At 37.0% G+C, this 19,799-nt stretch overlaps 1 protein-coding gene across 1 annotated transcript; it reads right to left on the bottom strand.

Moving 5' to 3' along the window:
- Positions 1-12,982: 12,982 nt before the first annotated feature.
- LOC131857967 (disease resistance protein Roq1-like) lies at positions 12,983-18,530 on the bottom strand. Its single transcript, XM_059210787.1, has 6 exons — positions 18,394-18,530; positions 17,679-18,238; positions 15,527-16,640; positions 15,122-15,400; positions 14,004-15,002; positions 12,983-13,844 (listed from the first exon to the last, which is right to left on the bottom strand). The coding sequence occupies exons 2-6, from the start codon at positions 18,218-18,220 to the stop codon at positions 13,020-13,022; spliced, it is 3,759 nt and encodes a 1,252-aa protein (XP_059066770.1). The 5' UTR covers positions 18,221-18,238; positions 18,394-18,530; the 3' UTR covers positions 12,983-13,019.
- Positions 18,531-19,799: the final 1,269 nt, after the last annotated feature.

The raw sequence follows: 19,799 nt of genomic DNA, 5'->3' as shown, positions 1-19,799 counted from the left end.
TAATAGGTTTAGTACCCCATATGCGCTATTTGTAGTAGACAAAATGTGAAGGAAAAGGAAGGGAGGGAGAGAGGGAGAGAAAGAGAGGGAGAGAGTTAGAGAGAGGGAGAGAGAGGGGGGGGGGAGAGTAGCGGGGAGGGAGAGAGGAGGGGGGAGGGACGAAGGGAGGGAGAGAGGGAGAGAAGAAGGGGTATGGAGGAAGGGAGAAGGGGAGAGAGGGAGAGAGAGGTAGAGAGAGAGGGGGGGGGGGAGCGAGGGAGAGAAGAAGGGGTATGGAGGAAGGGAGAATGGGAGAGAGGAGGAGAGAGAGAGAGAGAGAGAGAGAAGAAGGGGTATGAGGAAGAGAGAAGGGGAGAGAATCAAGTCTCTATTCCTCTCTCGCTCTCTCCCTCTCTTCACACCTCTCTCTCTAGTCTCTTGTACTCTCATTCCATTCATTCCTCCCTCTCACTCAGACTCTCTCTATCTCTCACCCTCTCTCTCCTTCCCTCCCTCCACCTCTTAGGTCTCTCTTTCTCTCTTAATCCCTCTATCCACCTCTTAGATCTCTCTATATCTCCCCCACTCCCCATATCTCTCTCACATTCTCTTAGGTATCTCTATCCCACTCTCTCTCTCTCTTTGAGTCCCCTTCTATCTGTTTCTCTCTATCTCTATCTCTCCCTCTATTTCCCTCTCTCTCTCCACCTCTTTCTCCCCCTCCCTTTCCCTTTCTCTATCACTGTCTCCCCCTCTCTCTATCTCTCCATCTTTCTTTCTCTCAATTATCTCTTGTCTCTCCCTCTCAATCTCTATCTATCTATCTCACTCTCCTTCTCTCTTAGGTGTATCTCTCTCCCATTCCATCCCTCTCCTCTCCCTCTCTCCCTCTCTAGGGTCATATGGTATTCTTAGGGGTCATATGGTATCCTAGGGATCCATGCAAGTTTCCTAAGGGGTCATAGGACACCATATGACTCCTTAGGACACCATATGACCCATAATGACACATAAGAGGTCATATGGAGTCCTAAGGGGTCATAGGACACCATATGACCCCTTAGCACACCATACAACCCATAATGACACCAAATGATGTCCTAAGGGGTCATAGAATGCTATATAACCTTTTAGGACACCATACGACCCATAACAACACCATATGGAGTCCTAAGGGGTCAAATGGTGTCCTAAGGGGTTGTTGGAGACCATATGACCCCTTAGGACACCATATGACCCCTAATGATACCATATGGTGTCCTAATGGGTCATAAGGTGTCCTAGGGATTACAGGACACTATAAGACACATAACAACACCATATGACCCTTAGAACATAATATGACCCCTAACAACATCTAAGGGGTCATAAGGTGTCCTAAGGGGTCATAGGACACTATATGATCCCTTAGCACACCATAGGACCTATAATGACACCAAATAGTGTCCTAAGGGGTCATAGGACACTATATGATCCCTTAGCACACCATAGGACCTATAATGACACCAAAGAGTGTCCTAAGGGGTCATAGAACACCATATGACCCTTTAAGACACCATATGGTGTTGTTATGGGTCGTATGGTGTCCTGAGGGGTCATATGGCATCCTATGACTGCTTAGGACACCATATGGTGTTGTTATGGGTCATATGGTGTCTTCAGGAGTCATATGGTGTCCTAAGGGGTCATAGGACACCATATGACCTCTTAGGAAACAATATGACCTCTAATGACACCTAATGGGTCATATGGTGGGCTAATAAAATAATATATTATTTAAAGTTATGAATAGAACATCATAAATAGAACATCGGTAGTTTAGTTTTGATATAGCTAAGTTAGACCATTGTTAGCATAAGAGAGACTCCAAGTGAACAAACAATGAGGCTTCACTAAAAAGCAAGTGTCAGAGCTTGACATAACACTATGAGTATTGCCTTTCTAAAACATATGATGCTATTAAATTTGCAAGGTTATAGGACTGATCGCGATTGTGACTATAGGAATTACACACTTGATTTATTTCATGGGTATGTACCCTTCCAGGCCTTTTGACAAGTGATGGTCATCATATACTACCACCACCATGCTTACAACAAACTTTAATTTCTGTAGGTGATAGTCATTATGTAACAACATGGGAACTCTTGCATACCCACCACTATCATTCTTTGTGACATCATTTGTGTTACTCTCCCTCGTTCTCTTCCTACTGGTTGTTTTCTTCTGAAAAACATATTGCAGGTAGTCTGACTCATCATTTTGCTTTGTTGACACTATTTTCCACATCTTCTCTACTCATTAAAAACACATTCGAGAAGAATATTGTTGTAGGTTTCCTTATTTATTAGGGTAATGCACCCGTGGTTCAATTTCAGACCCTTCTTCCTCCTATTCAATATACACACACAAATCCATCAGTTAATTTTCTTAAGAGATTATACATGATAAAAATCAAAGAAGAAGTTGCAGACAAGAAATAAATTCACTTAATTCTATAGAAGTGCAGACACAGTTGTAGTGGGGTATGGAGGGAGGGAGGGAGAGAAGAAGAGAGAGAGGGATGGGGTATGGAGGAAGGGAGAAGGGGAGAGATGGAGAGAGAGAGGGATGTGGTATGGAGGAAGGGAGAAGGGGAGAGAGAGAGAGAGAGAGAGAGAGAGAGAGAGAGAGAGAGAGAGAGAGAGAGACACACACACACACACACACACACACACACACACACACACCTTGTACGTGCTTGAGAGGGGGAGACAATACACTTATATGTGTGTATATATATACTTAATATATTATATATTATGTTAGAGTTATCTTGTATTAGCTAATAATTATTTATTTAATTAATAGTCTATTATAGTCTATGCTTAAGCTAAACTTAGGCATTTAATAATATTGTAGATATTTAATAATTATTCTAATTATTAAATACTCTTTATCCCTTTAGGGTTTCTTTAGGGTTGCACATATTTAGGGTTTCATATTCTCCTGTCATAAGGATTGTATTGTAATTTTCTTTTTCATTCCCTCTCTGAGTGATAATCTTTTTCTTTAGAGCCTTTTTTGTGTTCTGTATCCAACCTTCTCTTGTGAAAGGTATTTTTCTTGCAGATGCTCTTGGGATCTCAAAAGTTGTACTTTATCAACTTCTTCATGGTATCAGAGCTTACATCTGTTGCTACTTGTTCCTAATTTCTTTTCAGAAGATTTTCTCTGGAGGCAATGGTTTCAATTTTTTTCAGAGGTTTTTTAGTCTGAATCTATGGTATCTTTTTTGTTTCTAGGCATTTTGAGCTCAAACAGACCTCACCATTGAGCTCTAAACACCAAAAAAACCCCATTTTCATATAAAATTTGTCCAGTTTGGACAACTTTAGCTCTAGAATTTTATTATTATTATTTTGGTCCTTACAGGCATGTTTTTCAAGACAAAAATTATAAAAAAAAAAAAGAACATTTTTTCGACAATTTAACAACTTTCCAAGGCCAAGCCATCACGTGACGGTCTATGGAGCCACAGATGGTCTCCAAGACTACCACGGTAAGCAGTCTCCCACCGCTCGTTGGTTGTCTGCCTACCGGCAGTCGCAGTAGTCTCTTAACTGCCCAACCACCTTCCGCCCGACCACCACCACCCACTGCTCAGTGCCCAGCCACCGCCTGACCTCTATCATCACCCAACCAGAGCACCACCTCCACCAACTCTCCTCCTCTCGCTTCTTCTTGCAAACCTTTTGACAAGGGGGGGGCTTTCTTGTCCTAACTTAGGAAAACAGAGTCATTTTTTAAAAACTAATAGGCATCGGAAAGATATTTTCGAGATCTACTCATATCTGGAGGTGAGATTTGCTGATTTTTTCATCTAGTACCTATTTTTTGCCATCCAAGTCAATGCTCTTTTCTGCACTCCAAGAGCCATAACTTGGGCAAACGGTCTCTGTTTTCGAAAAACGAATAGGTGTTGAAAAGGTCTTGGAGAGCCCTTATCAAATTTGGAGTTATTTTCTAGAAAAATCATCAGGTATACAAGATAGTGTCTGATGCATTTTCTTTGCTCTTGTCTTCTTTTCTGGCTCTCAGACTGTACTATTTTTTTGTTTTACATATTATGGGGGGTGTTATTTTTTACTATTTTATGTAATTTACTTCAGAAAATCATAACACCTAAACTCAAAAAAAAAAAAAAAAACCCTTCTACATCTTCTATCTAGTCTAAAAGATCACTTAATTAAAAAAATCAAGAGCAGGTCCAGGTTCAGGTACAAGTACACATGGCAGATTCTTTAGTTGAGCTTCTTACATCCCAAAACTATCACCTCTAAAAAAGCTCATATTATGAGGCTTCTCAGATCAAAGGGTTGTGGTCTTGTTTGGATGCAGATCGGTCATTGTTGCATCATCCTTTTGAGATTATTCGGCACCAAAATAAGATGGATGAGGCTATGGGTGTCATCTCCTTACATATTTCAAACAACTTGCTTTTTCACCTTGATGGTTTGCTCAGTCCTCAGGCTATGTGGTCCAAATTTGAAACTCTCTTTGGTACCATCAATGAGTTCAAAGCATTACAGATTGAGGCAGATCTCTCTTCCTTGTTACCTAAGTCTTTTCCTCACATTGAGGACTTTCTAAACAAGTTTAAAACCACACATATAGGTTATTTGATCCTAATTCTTGAGAGGTCCTATTTAGGTGGGATGTCCAGTTTGATGAGTGCCTTCCTCAGATGGATTCTCCATCACTAGCTTCTCCCTCACTGCTGCCTCCTCCCTCTTCATCTTTTGAGGATTCCTTCTTCTTTGAGGATGATGCAGATGATGGTCCACCATCACCACCACCACCACCCGCCACTCAGCCTTTGCCCAAGTGGGCCCGGTTTATAGTTGATGTTGTTGGTTCTATGGTAGATGATCCTTCTAACACTTGTCGTGCTCGTGCACAAACATCGAGTTCTAGTCTTCTGAGTCATGCCATTTTGGATGATCCTCAAAAAATTTCAAAGGCGACAGGACACCTAGAGTGGGATAGAGCTATAGATGAGGAGTATTCTTCTTTGATGAAGAATCATACTTGGGATCTTTGTACTCTTCTGAAAGGAAGAAAGTTGGTTTGGTGCAAGTGGGTGTACCATACCAAGTATGCTGTAGATGGTTCTATTAATAAGTATAAGGCTCGTTGGTTTGGTGCAAGTGGGTGTACCATACCAAGTATGCTGTAGATGGTTCTATTAATAAGTATAAGGCTCGTCTTGTTGCAAAGGGGTTTTCTGAGGTGGAGGGTATTGATTACTCTGAGACCTTTGCTCTTGTCGCCAAGATGAATTCTATTCGCTTTGTACTTTCTCTAGCAGCTTCACAGGGATGGATAGTTTTTCAAATGGATGTGAAGAGTGCTTTCTTGCATGGAGATCTTCATGAGGAGATCTATATAGAGAAACCTCAAGGATTTGTGCAGGATTCCTCTTTGGTTTGTAGACTTTGTCGTCCATTATATGGTCTCAAACAAGCTCCTCAAGCCTGGTATGAGAAGATGGACTCCTTCTTGCTCTCTACACTCTTTACACGTTGTCATTTCGATCCCACGGTATATATTCAGTGTCAAGGGGATGATACAGTTATTCTTGTGCTCTATGTTGATGATCTTATCATTACCAGTAGCTCATCCTCCTTGATTCAGGATATTCAGCGAGCCTTGATGGAGCAATTTGATATGACAGATCTTGGCCTTCTGCACTATTTTTGGGGCCTACATGTTATTCAGTCTTCTGATGTAATTCCCATACTTTAGCAGAAGTATTCTCTTGATATGCTTCACAGATTTGACATGCTTAGTTGCAAACCTGCACCCATAGTGTTTGAGCCAAGTGTTGTTTTGTCTACCACTTGTTCTACACCTTCTGTGTATTCTACCATATATAGGTAGTTGGTTGGCAGTTTGTTGTACCTGACACATATGCGCCCAGATCTTTCTTTTGCGGTTGGTCTTGTCTCTCGGTTCTCCCATGATCCTCATGAGAGTCATTGGGTTGGTGATGCTCAAGATCGGAAGTCTACTTCTGGCTTTGTTTTTTGCTTTGGTTCTGGTCCTATCACATGGTCTTGCAAGAAGCAGTCTGCTATTGCATTATCATCTAGAGAGGCTGAGTACCGAGTAGTGGTGTTAGCTAGTCAGGAGGTTTTATGGCTTCGATAGTTGATGACTAAGTTTGGGTTCCCTCCTAATAGTCCCACTATTCTTTGGTGTGACAATTAGAGTGCCATTCACCTTTCTCACAACCCAATGGAGCACCAGAGGTCTAAACACATTGAGCTTCACATGCACTTCATCAGACAATTGATTTAGGATGACTTTCTCATCTTGAAGTACATTCCTATAGAGGAGAAGGTTGTTGACATCTTCACTAAACCTTTTGCATCTCCACGTTATCTTCAGTTGCGCTCTATGCTTGGAGTGAAGGAAGTTGTCCTTGGGGGGTCTCATTGAGGCCTTCCTTCCTTCATGTTTGTTTTGCATGCTTTTCCCATCTCTTTTTGGAGTAGATTTTTTTCCCATATGATTTTCTCAATTTCTCCAGCTCATAGAGATTTGGTTGTGATTGGGTACCTCATCAAGCCTTGTTGTCGGGACCCAAATTTGCCTTCTTCATGTAGTTGCTTTTTGCTTTCCCACATTTAGTTTTTTTAGCTACTCCCTAAGTTCATCTTAAGGGGGGGTGTTAGAGTTATCTTGTATTAGCTAATAATTATTTATTTAATTATTAGTCTATTATACTCTATGCTTAAGCTAAACATAGGCATTTAATACTATTGTAGATATTTAATAATTATTCTAATTATTAAATACTATTTATCCCTTTATGGTTTCTTTAGGGTTGCAAATCTTTAGGGTTTCATATTCTCCTGTCATAAGGATTGTATTTTAATTTTCTTTTTCATTCCCTCTCTGAATGATAATCTTTTTCTTCAGAGCCTTTTTTGTGTTATGTCTCCAATCTTCTCTTGTGACAGGTATTTTGCTTCCAGATGCTCTTGGGATCTCAAAAGTTGTACTTTCTCAACATCTTCATATTATTAAATACATATATATAAATATTATATATTATATATAAAAATTATATATTATATGTATATACATATTATATATACAATATCATATTATACACACATCCAAAATTTAAACAAACGTAGCGCGTACACGTTGTTTATAGTAAACATAGCGCGTACGCACTTCTTACACCATAAGTACCCCATACGCGCTTTTTATACCATAAGTACCCAGTACGTGCTTTTGACTATTTAGGCTTGTAAATAGGCCTGGATGACAAAGTTACGGTTTGTAAAGTTGATTTCCCTCCATTTCCCTCCTTTTTGACATGTTTTATTTTATCAACTTGGTTTATCAACTTTGTCATCATCAAGTTTACACTTCATCAAGTGGGTATTTCTAAAATTGCCACCATATTTTCACCCATCTTTTGAGCTTTCTAACCATATAATTTTTAAAAAATTTGAAAAACAATAACATATTATTATTGAATTTCTTTTACCAGTGTCTCCACAGTTCTCATAGACATAGGTGCACCATTTTTTTAATAACTTTTGATATACTTTTCCAAATTTTAAAAACTTTATCTATTATTGTAGCGCACTTGATTCTTTACAATTTAAAAAAAAAAATTGTATTTTCGATTTGTTTAGTGCAACTTATGCTTCGCACACGAATAGGTACCTAATTTTCAAGATGTGCTTGATTGGAAAAATCATTAAAAAAAAAATACTCAACAAAAAATTACAAAAAAATACACATCTTCTAGTGCTCACTCTTAACTATCTTTCTGCCAAAAGATTTGTAAGAATACTAAATCTAACTATGACTTTTTTTATGCGCACGTTAGACACCATGTTATGTTTTTCAGAAAAAATCAGGGTTTGTTTTTCGTGCGCGAAGGATTTGACCCCCTTAATCTTATCCAATTTTGAAAAATTTTAGTAGTTTGGAAACTATTTTCAGAGTACTACAATATTTGTTGTTTGATTATCTTCATATCATGAGTAAATGACTTTCAGATTTTGCCTCCCAGTTCAGGTTCACCTGATTTCAGAAAAAAAGTATCCAGGTATACCCCCCTTTTTTACCACCATCTTTGTGCACTTACCCTAGGTGAACACTCATGTCAAGAGATGAAAGCTACAAAGAGTGTTGAAGTGGATATCTTGGAGTTTTCTCTAATATTATTGAAGATTGAGCACAATAAATTTGATTCAGGAAGGTAAATCCAGTAAAGTAATAGGTTCGTGCATTTCATGCATGTGCTTGATATTAGGGATCATTGGGTGAGCTATGCAAATGATCATGAGGTAAGACTTCAAGATTATTGTAGACTAGATCTATAATATCAATCTAAAAAGTTGTAGATATCAAATGAGCTAGGAAGCATGAAGTTAAAATAGGTTGCATCCTGTCTATGAGGAAATGAGAATTTTTGATATTCCAATTCATAATGTTGACCCTAGTTGCTTGGAGCTTGAAGATATGAGTGAGAGATAAAAATATGTGAAACATTTAATCAATGAATCATTGAGTCGCCCATATAATATCACATTGTATAAGATGTTGCCTATTCGTCGGGTAGAGACTCAATCATTGCAAGATGGGGCGAGCACCTCAAGAAGTAAGAAAGCTCCTTCCTCATCTAGCTAAGAATTCTGCAGGACATGCAAGGCCATATGTAGAACAATCTCCACTAAAATTTCACAAATAAATGAAGAATAAGAAAGAAACTCAAGGTGAACCTTCTTCCAACACTGCTCAAGCAACGAAAGGGAAAAAAATACATTCTATTCCTGCAACTCCTCCCTCATCCTCCATCCATAAAATAATGGGATCAACTAGAGAAAAGGAGGATTCTAAGGAGGATCATAAGGAAAAATAGTGGTGTACAAAAGGTTGAGTAAAGGTCCCAAAGGACATCCTCCTACAAGGGTCATTCAAGATTGGTCGAAGGATGAAGAGGAGGATCTTGGACCACAACTATAGAGAAGGAAGAGGACGAGGCTTGAGAGTCCAATACAACAAGGTGAGAAACCACAACAATATTCTACTATGACTCCTACTACACCACAAATCACAGCTCTCCAATGAGAAGGCCCTAAGACATCTTCTTTGGTAGAAGTGCCATAGGAGAAAACCATTGAACAAGAATTGCCTCGTGAAATTGTACAAATAGAAACTGATACTGAGGCTAAAGCTAATAAAGAAGTTGAGCCAAAGAAGAAAACATTTGGAGGTGAAGAAGAGGTGAGAGTTGAAGAAGATCTCACTCATGAAAATGTGCTAGAAGAGCAGATACCACAAAAAAACATCAAAGTTCCTTCAAGTCAAATATACTCATAGCCTCCTGGTAATAGTTCAAAATTTGAATTTTGACAAGGCTACTAAGGAAGCCTTACTTTCTATGTTGGGAAGAGATATTGGAGAATAACAAAAACAAGTGCATGGTGATCTCCTACCACATAGTGAGTAGAAAACAGATGAACCTCTATTCCATAGAGAGAAAGAGATGTTCCATGAGAAACAACAACAAGAATGTGTATCTGTACCTCCTAATCAAGAACATCAAGAACTTGATACATCCATGGCATAATAAGTGCATGTTGAGGAACCAATAGAGCATGAACAAGACAAGAAGCAAGACAAAATTGAGCCATGCCCTTGTTAACTTATGAAATAACACCTTTGTTGCCCATCCCTTCGAGATCCATTTTATTGTGGTCTTCAGTTTAATCTTATATACTAATTGCATATGGTTTCTGGTCTGACAGTGTAAACAAAAGACCTTGTCTTCTTCAACTTCCACTTTTTGTGTCTAATGCATCCCATCTACGTATAATCAAATTTCTTCTAGCATTTTCCTAACCATTTCTATCTTTAATCACACATATAGATATGAATTACCATTAACCATATTAGTGTCTATGTCTACTAGAGTGCCTAATGATCACCCTACTTTTTCCAAGCACTCTTTCGACCAATACTCGATAAGAAGATTATATAACCAAATCCATACGGGATGCTCATAGGGATTTATAAAATCTAGATTTAAGTTAGGAAACCATTTTTGAATATTTAATGGATCTAATGCCCCCATCATCCAAAGCCCTCCTTGCAAATTTTCTCCCACTCTTCTACGAAGGCAAAGATGACAATAAAAAAGACCTAAGGCAGAAAGTTGACAATTTCTTGTGTTTTCCAACTTTCCAAAATCTAGTCCCTAATCATGCCATTATCCATCCTTGGGCCAATAAAGTGGCATATCATAGCAAGCTCTTCCAATAAGAAGACATTTGTAGTAGCCTCTGATGGGACATCTATGGTTTGTAATCCAACATGATCCTCTTTTGTACATATTTCATGTCTTGGAGATGAAACCCTACATTTGGGCTACACATTTACATTTTCATATTGATTTATCTTCTCTTCCATTTTGTTCTCTAGTTTTTCATTTTTTCATTTAGTATTTTGTTTATATTATTATAATTACTTTAATATTATTATTGGTATGTTATCTATATTAATAAAATAATAATATAGAATATAATCAATAATATTAATATACAATATTTTTTTATGAATATACACTTCAGAATCTATTAATAAGAAAATATAGTACATATATCCACAAAAAAAGGGTGGAGGGACATAAGGTTACCCCTCAAAGGCACACGAGTAGAGCCCAAAAATTAAAGTCTAAAAGTGCATAAGCTAGAAAGTATGAAACAAGAAACAAACTAGCAAAGGGCCCATCCCACAAAATAAGAGCATAACTAAGAAGTCAATGCACACCCAACAAAAGGCAAAGGGGGGTACCGATCATCCAATTTAGCCCATACATCAGTGGGGTCCGAGGTGATGTCAGGCAAAGATAACCCCTCATTAGCAATCACCTCTCCTTCCTCTTTATCTTCTGCCCTTTAGGAGAAATGGTCAGATCCAGCCGAGGGAGCCACTTAGAAGAACCACCACCACTTCTTATAGGCCAACTGTGGTTGTCTCCAAAGGTCAGCCCTACACCACCCAAAGGCCAAGTGGAGGCAAAGCCCCCACAGGGTGGAAAAGAATAGCATCACTGAACTGAACCACCCCTTCCACCAGAGTGGCAACAAGGGGCTTGGGATCTGGGAGAATTAGAGTGATGAGCAGAAAAGCTTCTCTGTCGTCAACCATGAGAAGGTGATCGGCCACACAAAGTGGAAGGATCAGGAGTAACTTTGGCCACAGTGCAAAGGGCATTACTCCAATGATTAAGTATCTCTTGAAGGTTAGCCACCTCCAGAGAAACTTTATTTGCTTGAACCTGAATCTACAACATAACATTATTACAAATAGTAGCTTTAGCATAAAGCAAAACAAAAGTATCAATAGAGCTGTGAGCAAAGAGAACTGTATTTCTATCTTTCCATAAATTAAAGATAATCTCCACCCTGAAAGCATGCCACATCTGCATATACTTGAAGGAAATACGAGGCCAATCCCCTAAGAGCACCATGTGTCAGGAAAAGGCTCAAGTTTGAAAGGGCAAAATAAATCATGGATCCAAGTCCAAAAATGTTGAGCACGGTGACAAAACGAGAAAAGATGCTTCAAAGTTTCTAGTTGGTTGCAAAAGGGGCATCTAGGGTCGAAAACCCTCAAATGTCAAAGTCGAGAACCTAGGGGCAAGCCTTGGAAAAGAATACACCAGACAAAATAGGCGAACTTGTGTTCTATAACAATAAACCAAACCATCTAAAAATGGTGTTGCCAAACTGATAACGGTGACTACAAATGCCACCTAAAATTGAGGACCTAAATCATTGGCAAATGCGAACATACAATACTATTTTAATTTTATGTCAATTAAGACAATAATAATTAAAAATAATAAATGCATACTTATAATTAATATTTATAATGAATTTATTATAAAATTTTGAATAAAAAATTATACTTATAATTATTATTTTATGGTTGTAGCTAATTTGGCTCCAAAAATGCCATGATTTCCACATAACACAATGGTAAGTCGAAAATTACAGATCTCTGTTGTGCTCAGGAGAACTAGTTGTGTCTTTTATTTTTCAATTGTGTGTATAACACAAAGGTTAGTCAACTATTTTAGAGCCAGATTAGTCACGCCCTTATTTTATACTATAACTATGTCATATATATGACGTAGGTTTTTTAATTTATATTTATTATTAAATATTAATATTATGTTTATTATTTATTACTAATATTTTGACAAATAAATGATTGTTATTTAAAGTCTAAAGTAATAATTTTTGTTAAAATATTTAAGGTCATTACTTTCCAACTGTGTAGAATGCCTTTTTATCTTTGATGAAATCATTATTAAGAACAATACAATCTAAAATCGTACCTCTTATTTTTATATGTAAAATTAAATTAATTTTGATGTAAAATAAAATAAAATAGAATGATGGAATAATTGAAAGTTAAATAAGAATTTATTACTTTTATTAAAAAATACTAAATAATTTAATCACATTTATATTAATAAATTAATAAACAATTACATTAAGAATGTGTGTGTTCACATGCTTTTATTTTTAAATGCCTAATTTCCCTCTTGAAAGCAGTGAAAATAAAAATGAGAAAAAATCCCTTATTAAAAAAAAAATTCATAAGGGTCATAGCATATTAAAAATCAAATTGACGAACACTTTTTTTTACCATTTCTAAGAGATCCCTTGTGGTATAGGTACAACCAATTTCATAGTGACCAATAGGAAAAGTCAAAAACCCCACAAAATTAAGTTCGATTAAAAAAAACAAAAAAAACTAGCGAAAATTAGAATTGAAAAGTCAAAAGCAATGCAAACTATAAAATAAACATTATATTTTGTTTGATATTATATTCAAAACAGAATTAATTATTACTGTAAAGTGAAAACATTAGTCTCAGAATTAATTATTACTGTAAAGTGAAAACATTTTGCAACAACACAATTTTCAACAAGAAGTAACTTACATTAACATTTTCAATCATCGTCACCAACATACTCAGCCAAATCTTCATAATCAATATCAAGACCCTCGCGCACAAAATACTTCTTATAAAAAGGATGAAAAGGCAGATCTAAAGGCAGATCTAAAGGCAGATCTGGCAGATCTGGCGGCAGATCTGGCGGCAGATCTGGCAGATCTGGTGGCAGATCTAAAGGCAGATCTGGCAGATCTAAAGGCAGATCTAAAGGCATAAAATACTCCTCATTACAAGGGTCAAAAGGCAGATCTTCAGAATAATGAATACTGTCAACGCATTGTTGAGCAAATATGGTTTGCAATATGCGCAGGGTTTTCCTTTCTTCGCCTGCCTCCACTCCCATTATAAACAACTCCCTTATATCACATTCTGATGGCAGCCAGGACACTCGTTTTGAGAGCCAGCCCTCATTAACTACGCACGTATGTATCGTGGATTCATAATTACCAAAAGAGGGAGATGCAGGGCACGTATATATAGTGGATTCATAATAACCAGAAGAGGCAGATGCAGGGCTTAGGCCAATGGATCTCTTAAGCTTGATCCTGGTCCCGATACAAATATCCATCCCTATGGAACGGCAAATATTGCTTCCGTAAACCATAGCGCAGAAGATCAATTTACTGAGCGAACGTTGCTTTTTATGAAACAAATCCATCATCTCCTTTACTTTATTCTCAAAATTCGAGAAACAATAGAAACCAGTCTCCACAGGCAATACGTATGCAATTTTATCTAAATCTGACATGAGCTCTTTCCATTTATCTGGACATGTAAACGCCGCTCTCCCCACTAGCATTGTAAGCTCGGACGGCAATCTCTGAAATCAGTACAGTGCTCAATATAAATCATTTTCAACAGTATATATGGAAACTCGAGAACAGAACATTTAAAAATCTTAAAAATCGCAACGGAGTGATTAAATTAAAAGCAAATAAAGAACAGCTAATGAGAAACAACACAGATCCGCGCTTCATACCTGCAACCTTTGAACGAAACTTATTATAGGACCGACTGCAATGATCATCTCCTTCAAGTTCACTCCTTTCAATTCTTCAATACCCCTTATATTCTGCAGCTTCGGACATTCAGTAATGATAATGCTCTCCAGGCGATTTAAATATTCAATGCCTTGTATATCCTGCAGCCTGTCACACTGCCCAATGAAGATTCTCTTCAACTCCTTCAATTCTTTAAGACAAATTACACCCTGCAGCTGTTTACATTCCTGAATCCAGATTCTCTTCAATCCATTCAATTGTTCAATAGCTTCTATACTCTTCAGCTCTGGACAATAAGCAATCCAGATCCTCTTCAATCCCTTCAATCCCTTCAATCTTTCAAGAGCTGATATATCCTGCAGCTTCTGACAGTGGCTAATATAAATCCTCTGCAGACAACTAAGATGCCTAAAATTTGGCAGCTCTTTCATAGCCGGGCATCTTTTTATGCGGAACATTTCAAGTTTTGGCATATAATTGCTCAACACACTTTTCAACTGTATACAATTCAATAGCACCAGAGATTCCAGTGTGGTTACCCCTGTTAAATCCACTTCAGTTAGATGTGTCATAGAACAAAGCTTAAGAGATTTAAGCGTGGGACACAACTGCCTGCTAATTGAGATCTTCCTTGTGTTACGTACATCACAAAGAGACAGGGCTTCAAGGCTTCTCATACGAAACCGATCATCAGTTGTCTCTCCCCTGTTGCTTAAAGCAATTTCCCCTTCTACCTCAAACCCTTCCAACTTTAAAGCTTTTAGATTGGTAAGCTCTCTTACAGATTTTAGCAACCAATTCCATTCAATATTCAATTTTGAGGAAAAACATGTGAAATTTTGAAATACTAGGTGCAGACTTTCCAGATTTTTGAACTTTCCAAACGAACTCACCAGTTCGTTAAGCATATCATCATTGGCGAATGCACTATAGTCAATCTTAAAGCTGCAAAATAGCTCTTTCAACTTCACTAGAACCTGGAATTTACAATCACTTTGTGTCAAACTTCTGTATTTTCAATGATAAAAATCTTACGAGAACGAAGTAATTGGTGATGCTAACAAAATTATTTTTTTTATCCAGAAAAAACATTTACCTGGTCATCCCTTTGCCACAATCTCGCAGGTGATAATCCAAAAAGTTCTAAGGAGTGCAAATTTTGTAGAGGAATATATTCAGGAATCCATTTAATACCACCGTAAGTACAGCCAAGTGAAAGCCATTTTACATAAGTTGATGTCTTTGAAATCTCCATGAAATAATCCGCAGAAACTTCACTTTCAGTGTCGGCCGTGAAACTGTAACATCTGACACTGTTTCCTTCGGAGCCAGCGAGGGTGTCTTGGAATCTCTCGATTTGTCTCATATCAAAAATCTGAATTCAAATTCCTTTGCAGTTAGAAGATGTTCATTCAAGTTACGCGTAAATGTTCTAACAGCTTAAAGAAAATAAACCATTTCCAACTAGGAGCATGAATTTAAGGCCGCAAAGAAAACATACACGATCTTCAGGACGCCACAACCGACGAGGATGGCTCGTTTCATTATCTGCCATGGCTCTCCCCAAGTCGCGGAGGTTGTCATGCATTTTCCAAACAAATCTTGGCTCATAAATAAATCCAACAGGTACATCAAAAAAAGTTTGCACTTCTACAAGGCATTTGTCCTTGAGGGTCTGAATTGCATGTTCGGCTCTCCACCCTGAAGCCTTCCATATACTCATGGACTTGCTCACGCTTTCCCCTATGAAAAAGCATGCTATATCCATGAATATTTGTTTTTGATCCTCTTCCAGAGAATCATAGCTTATTTTAAGAGTGTCTTTTATGTCTTTGTGTGGTCTTTCCTTAACAACATCTAATTGTAACTTCCAATAAACTTTGTCACTGCCAAAAACATGCCCGCCCATCACTTGAAGAGCAAGAGGTAAACCTCCACACAAATCGACAAAGCTGTCTACCAAATTATCAAATCCACTTTTATAAGATTGCCTATGAAACGCATGCCAGCAGAAGAGCTCTCTGCTATGCTGTGGATTCATTACTTTCATCTTATAACGGACTCTCACTCCGGCCTGTATAAGAAGTCTCTCATCACGGGTCGTCACAATCACCAAACTGTTGGGATTGAGGGCATCTGTAGGTAATAGGGCATCTAATTGCTTCTGCTGATCAACATCGTCTATTACTATAAGGAATTTTGATTCTCGACTCTTTTCAAGACACACCTTGATACATGCACTTCCTTCTTCTATACTACAAAATTCATCCTGATTTTTCGGCCCTTCTAGATCACTGAGAAGCTTTCTTTGCAAAGAATTCAGCTTACCTTTGACATGGTTTTCCCGCACATCAAACAGAATAGTTGATTTACTAAATTCGGAATGTTTGCTATTGAACAAATATTTAGAGAGAGTGGTCTTGCCAGACCCACCCATTCCAAAGATGCCAATTATTTTATCTCTCATCTCTCCATTTCTCTGGCAATGGTTGTGGAAATCTTTCACAAGCTCATCAAGTCCCACCTCATACTTTGCAACTCGAAAAGGAATTTTTCTTTTTTGCTTCTCCTTAACTACAGCGGACATGATGTCATCATACAGCTTATTCAGGTCACTGAAAATAGGAAAAGCCAAAAAGGTTGTAAGTAATTGAGTTTTTTTTCTAATTTATAAAATTAAAAGCTTTTATTGAACAAAAATATGCGTGAAGGCTGGAGTACAATACAGCATAAGAGAAGCAAATGCAGAGCAAGAAGCGCACGTTTAAAAAAGACTTGTACAATAAAAGGAGGAGATCAAGTGGTATATTTGCCATAACAGAACCAAATGTAATTTCCAAACTAGACTGCCTGTAGGAAATTGTAGATATAACTTCCAACTAGAAATCCCAATGCAAGAGTCAAGAATCAGAAAAGAATGAGTAGTCTTGAAACAGAGGAGCCATTGCTAAGTGGCAAAAAGGCCAAAAAAAACTTTTCCAGATATGGAGATCAAACAATTACTGTGTACAACACTTGAGTTGCAATTCTCAGAAAATAAACTCTGAAATACTTTGCAATGGTCGAATTTTTCAAAATTAAAAGAATGAGATCTATTGAGATACTTGGATCTCAAAAAATGAATCCAAGATTTATGAGGAGAGAAATAAATCCGAACACAAACTGAGCCAACAAAGATTCATTACAAAACTGAACATTTCCAAACCCTCTTCTTTAATTACACAGGTTTTAGTAAAACGAAATCTGGAACCTTTCTAGAGAAATTCCCTCTTTCTAAAGCCGATTTTAATAATAACATTTTTTGCAGCACTCGAGGAAACCTGTCTTGCTTTCCAAACACCCAACAAATTTCTAATTTTATTCAAATTTGAATTTCATAACGATTTGGCATTCCTTCCATTAAAGAAGAGCGAAACCAAGTAAGAATCACGGAAAGAAGATTTTCTGAAAGAAAACATCTCTAGATAAATCTTGATCTGTTTTCAGTTTTTCTTAGCCTACACTTTGTCTAGGGTTTTTCTTATTCACACTTTGTCTAGGGTGAGCAATAAATACAAAACGATTTTCAGTCTAATTAAACTACTTTTTAGAAAGGTAAAGTTACAAAATATAGAAAAAAAATTATGGATGAAAAGCACATGACGAGGTCTTACTCATTATGTCCATTGAGTTCGTAGCCCATGATCCATGAAACGTTCTTCAGGCATTCTTTCCACTGCTGAATGTCATGACGGGGATATCTGCCCTTCTCTTCGTGTTTGGAAAATGCATCTGCCACTCCATTTTTGATATGGCGGAAATCTGGAGGCTCAACATGGTAAAACAGGGGAATAATTCTTGCTTTGGTTTGGAACATCAAAGCTAGTTCAGCTAAGCACCAAGCAGACTCTGCATATTGCGGTGACAAGATGGCTATGTGCACTGTGGCAGAGAATATAGCATTCTTTATGGCACAAGGAAAATAATCTCCCAGTTCAGTCTCTAGTTGATCTAGATATGCCTGGATCCCAGCTTGCTGTAGAGAATCGTAGAGCGGCTTAGCCAGATTAATTTTGGTGTCTGGGCCTCGATGATTGATGAATACGTCAAACTGTTTTGCAGTCAAGGAGGATTTGATCTTTTTGCTGGGAGGCTCGAGTGCCAAAAATGGATCTTGTTCCTGATCTCCTCGACCAGATGTTGAAGTGGAAGCCATTAACAGAAAATTGATTTTCTGCTGAAAAAGCAAGTAAATCAATCAAGAATGGAAATTGTAAGCAAGAGTAGAAGGAGAGGGATTAGATATGGTTGGAAAACAAGCAATTCAGTACTTCAACAGGTAACAAAGTATGGAGAAATAAACCAATGGTTAAGGCGCTCTGTGCTTACCCATTATTGTTGTATTGCCTCGCAATACCCAAGAAAAGGGTGAAAACAGTCGCCGGGTCAACAAAGGCCAAAGTCATTGCACGGTCTTGCAGATATAGAAGAAGAAAAGAAAAAAAAATTAAGTTGTTTCCAGGAATTGGATGTAATTGGAAAACAAGGAATAAATATATGTTAATAATGGACACTAGATTTTATAAAATAAATAACAATTCATATCCATTGTGATTTCAACTAAGACGTATTGTTGGACTACCACCATCCACAAAAGAAAAAACTACATTTGGAAAAAATAGAATTCTAAATATTTTTATAGATAAAATTCACTCATTTTTAATTATTGACATAAACTCATTATATTAATTGTAAACACCTAAAATTCTTCACATCTAACCACACTTGATTTTATCCTAATCTAGTTTTAATTAAATAAAATCAATTATTTAATTAACCTTCTTAAATAAAAGCTTTGCTTCTTTACATCTTCATAATTTACATTTTTGAAACCCCTTAGAAAAGTTTTTAGAACCCAATTTTATAAAGAGGCATGCACATATACCTAAGCCTATTCATTACCTTGTGTAGTTTTTTAAAATATCTTCCTAATACACCAAAGAACATTAATTTTTTCCTAGTTGGTTAGAAGTGAGGACCCACCAAATTGGATATCACAAATAAATATGTTTACACATTTTATTTGATTTTGTAGTTAATATATCCTCATCTAGCTATCAATTTCAATTGCAAGAAGGACTTCTAAAGGTGTAGTAGCTCTTTTGATTATAAGGGAAACCATTATTTAGAAATTTTGCTAAGTTTTTGGTTCATTTTTCAATTATTTTTAATTAATGAGACAAAGTTGAAGACATGCATCTCTTATATAGATTTTATCAACTTGTATCAACTTTACATTTTGAATAAAGATATTCTATGATTCTTCAATAGTTGTTAATTTGTTTATTTAATTGAACTAATTACAACACAACTAGTCCCTCATTAGGTATTGTTAGGCTCTAAATTCCAATAGTAAGTTTAGATCACCATATATATAATAGTTTAAAGGTAGGTTTTTTTATATTGGGCTTCTACAAATCTCTCATTAGCTAAGGATTTTTTGAAAAAAAAATTGTCACATCATTGCATTAAGAACGCCTGAAAACCTTTAGATCAACTATCAAATCATTACAATTTAAGCACTTTCTCTACGACCTTGAATAAAAAAAATTGTCATCCCTTCTCATACAAATTATACGATACATGTTACTAAAAAAGTATAATCTACTGCAAATGTTGGCTCGTCAAATAGTATGAGAAAATGATAAATTTGTTAATGCAACAATAGGTTACATTTTTTGTAGGGATTACCTCCACCTACCTAGTTAAATAGTCAATGGACACCAATATCCATT

This window comes from Cryptomeria japonica, chromosome 8 (genome assembly GCF_030272615.1).
Source record: "Cryptomeria japonica chromosome 8, Sugi_1.0, whole genome shotgun sequence".
NCBI lineage: Eukaryota > Viridiplantae > Streptophyta > Pinopsida > Cupressales > Cupressaceae > Cryptomeria > Cryptomeria japonica.
Note: the sequence above shows the minus strand (reverse complement) of the source record. Positions and strands in the feature narration are given on the sequence as shown.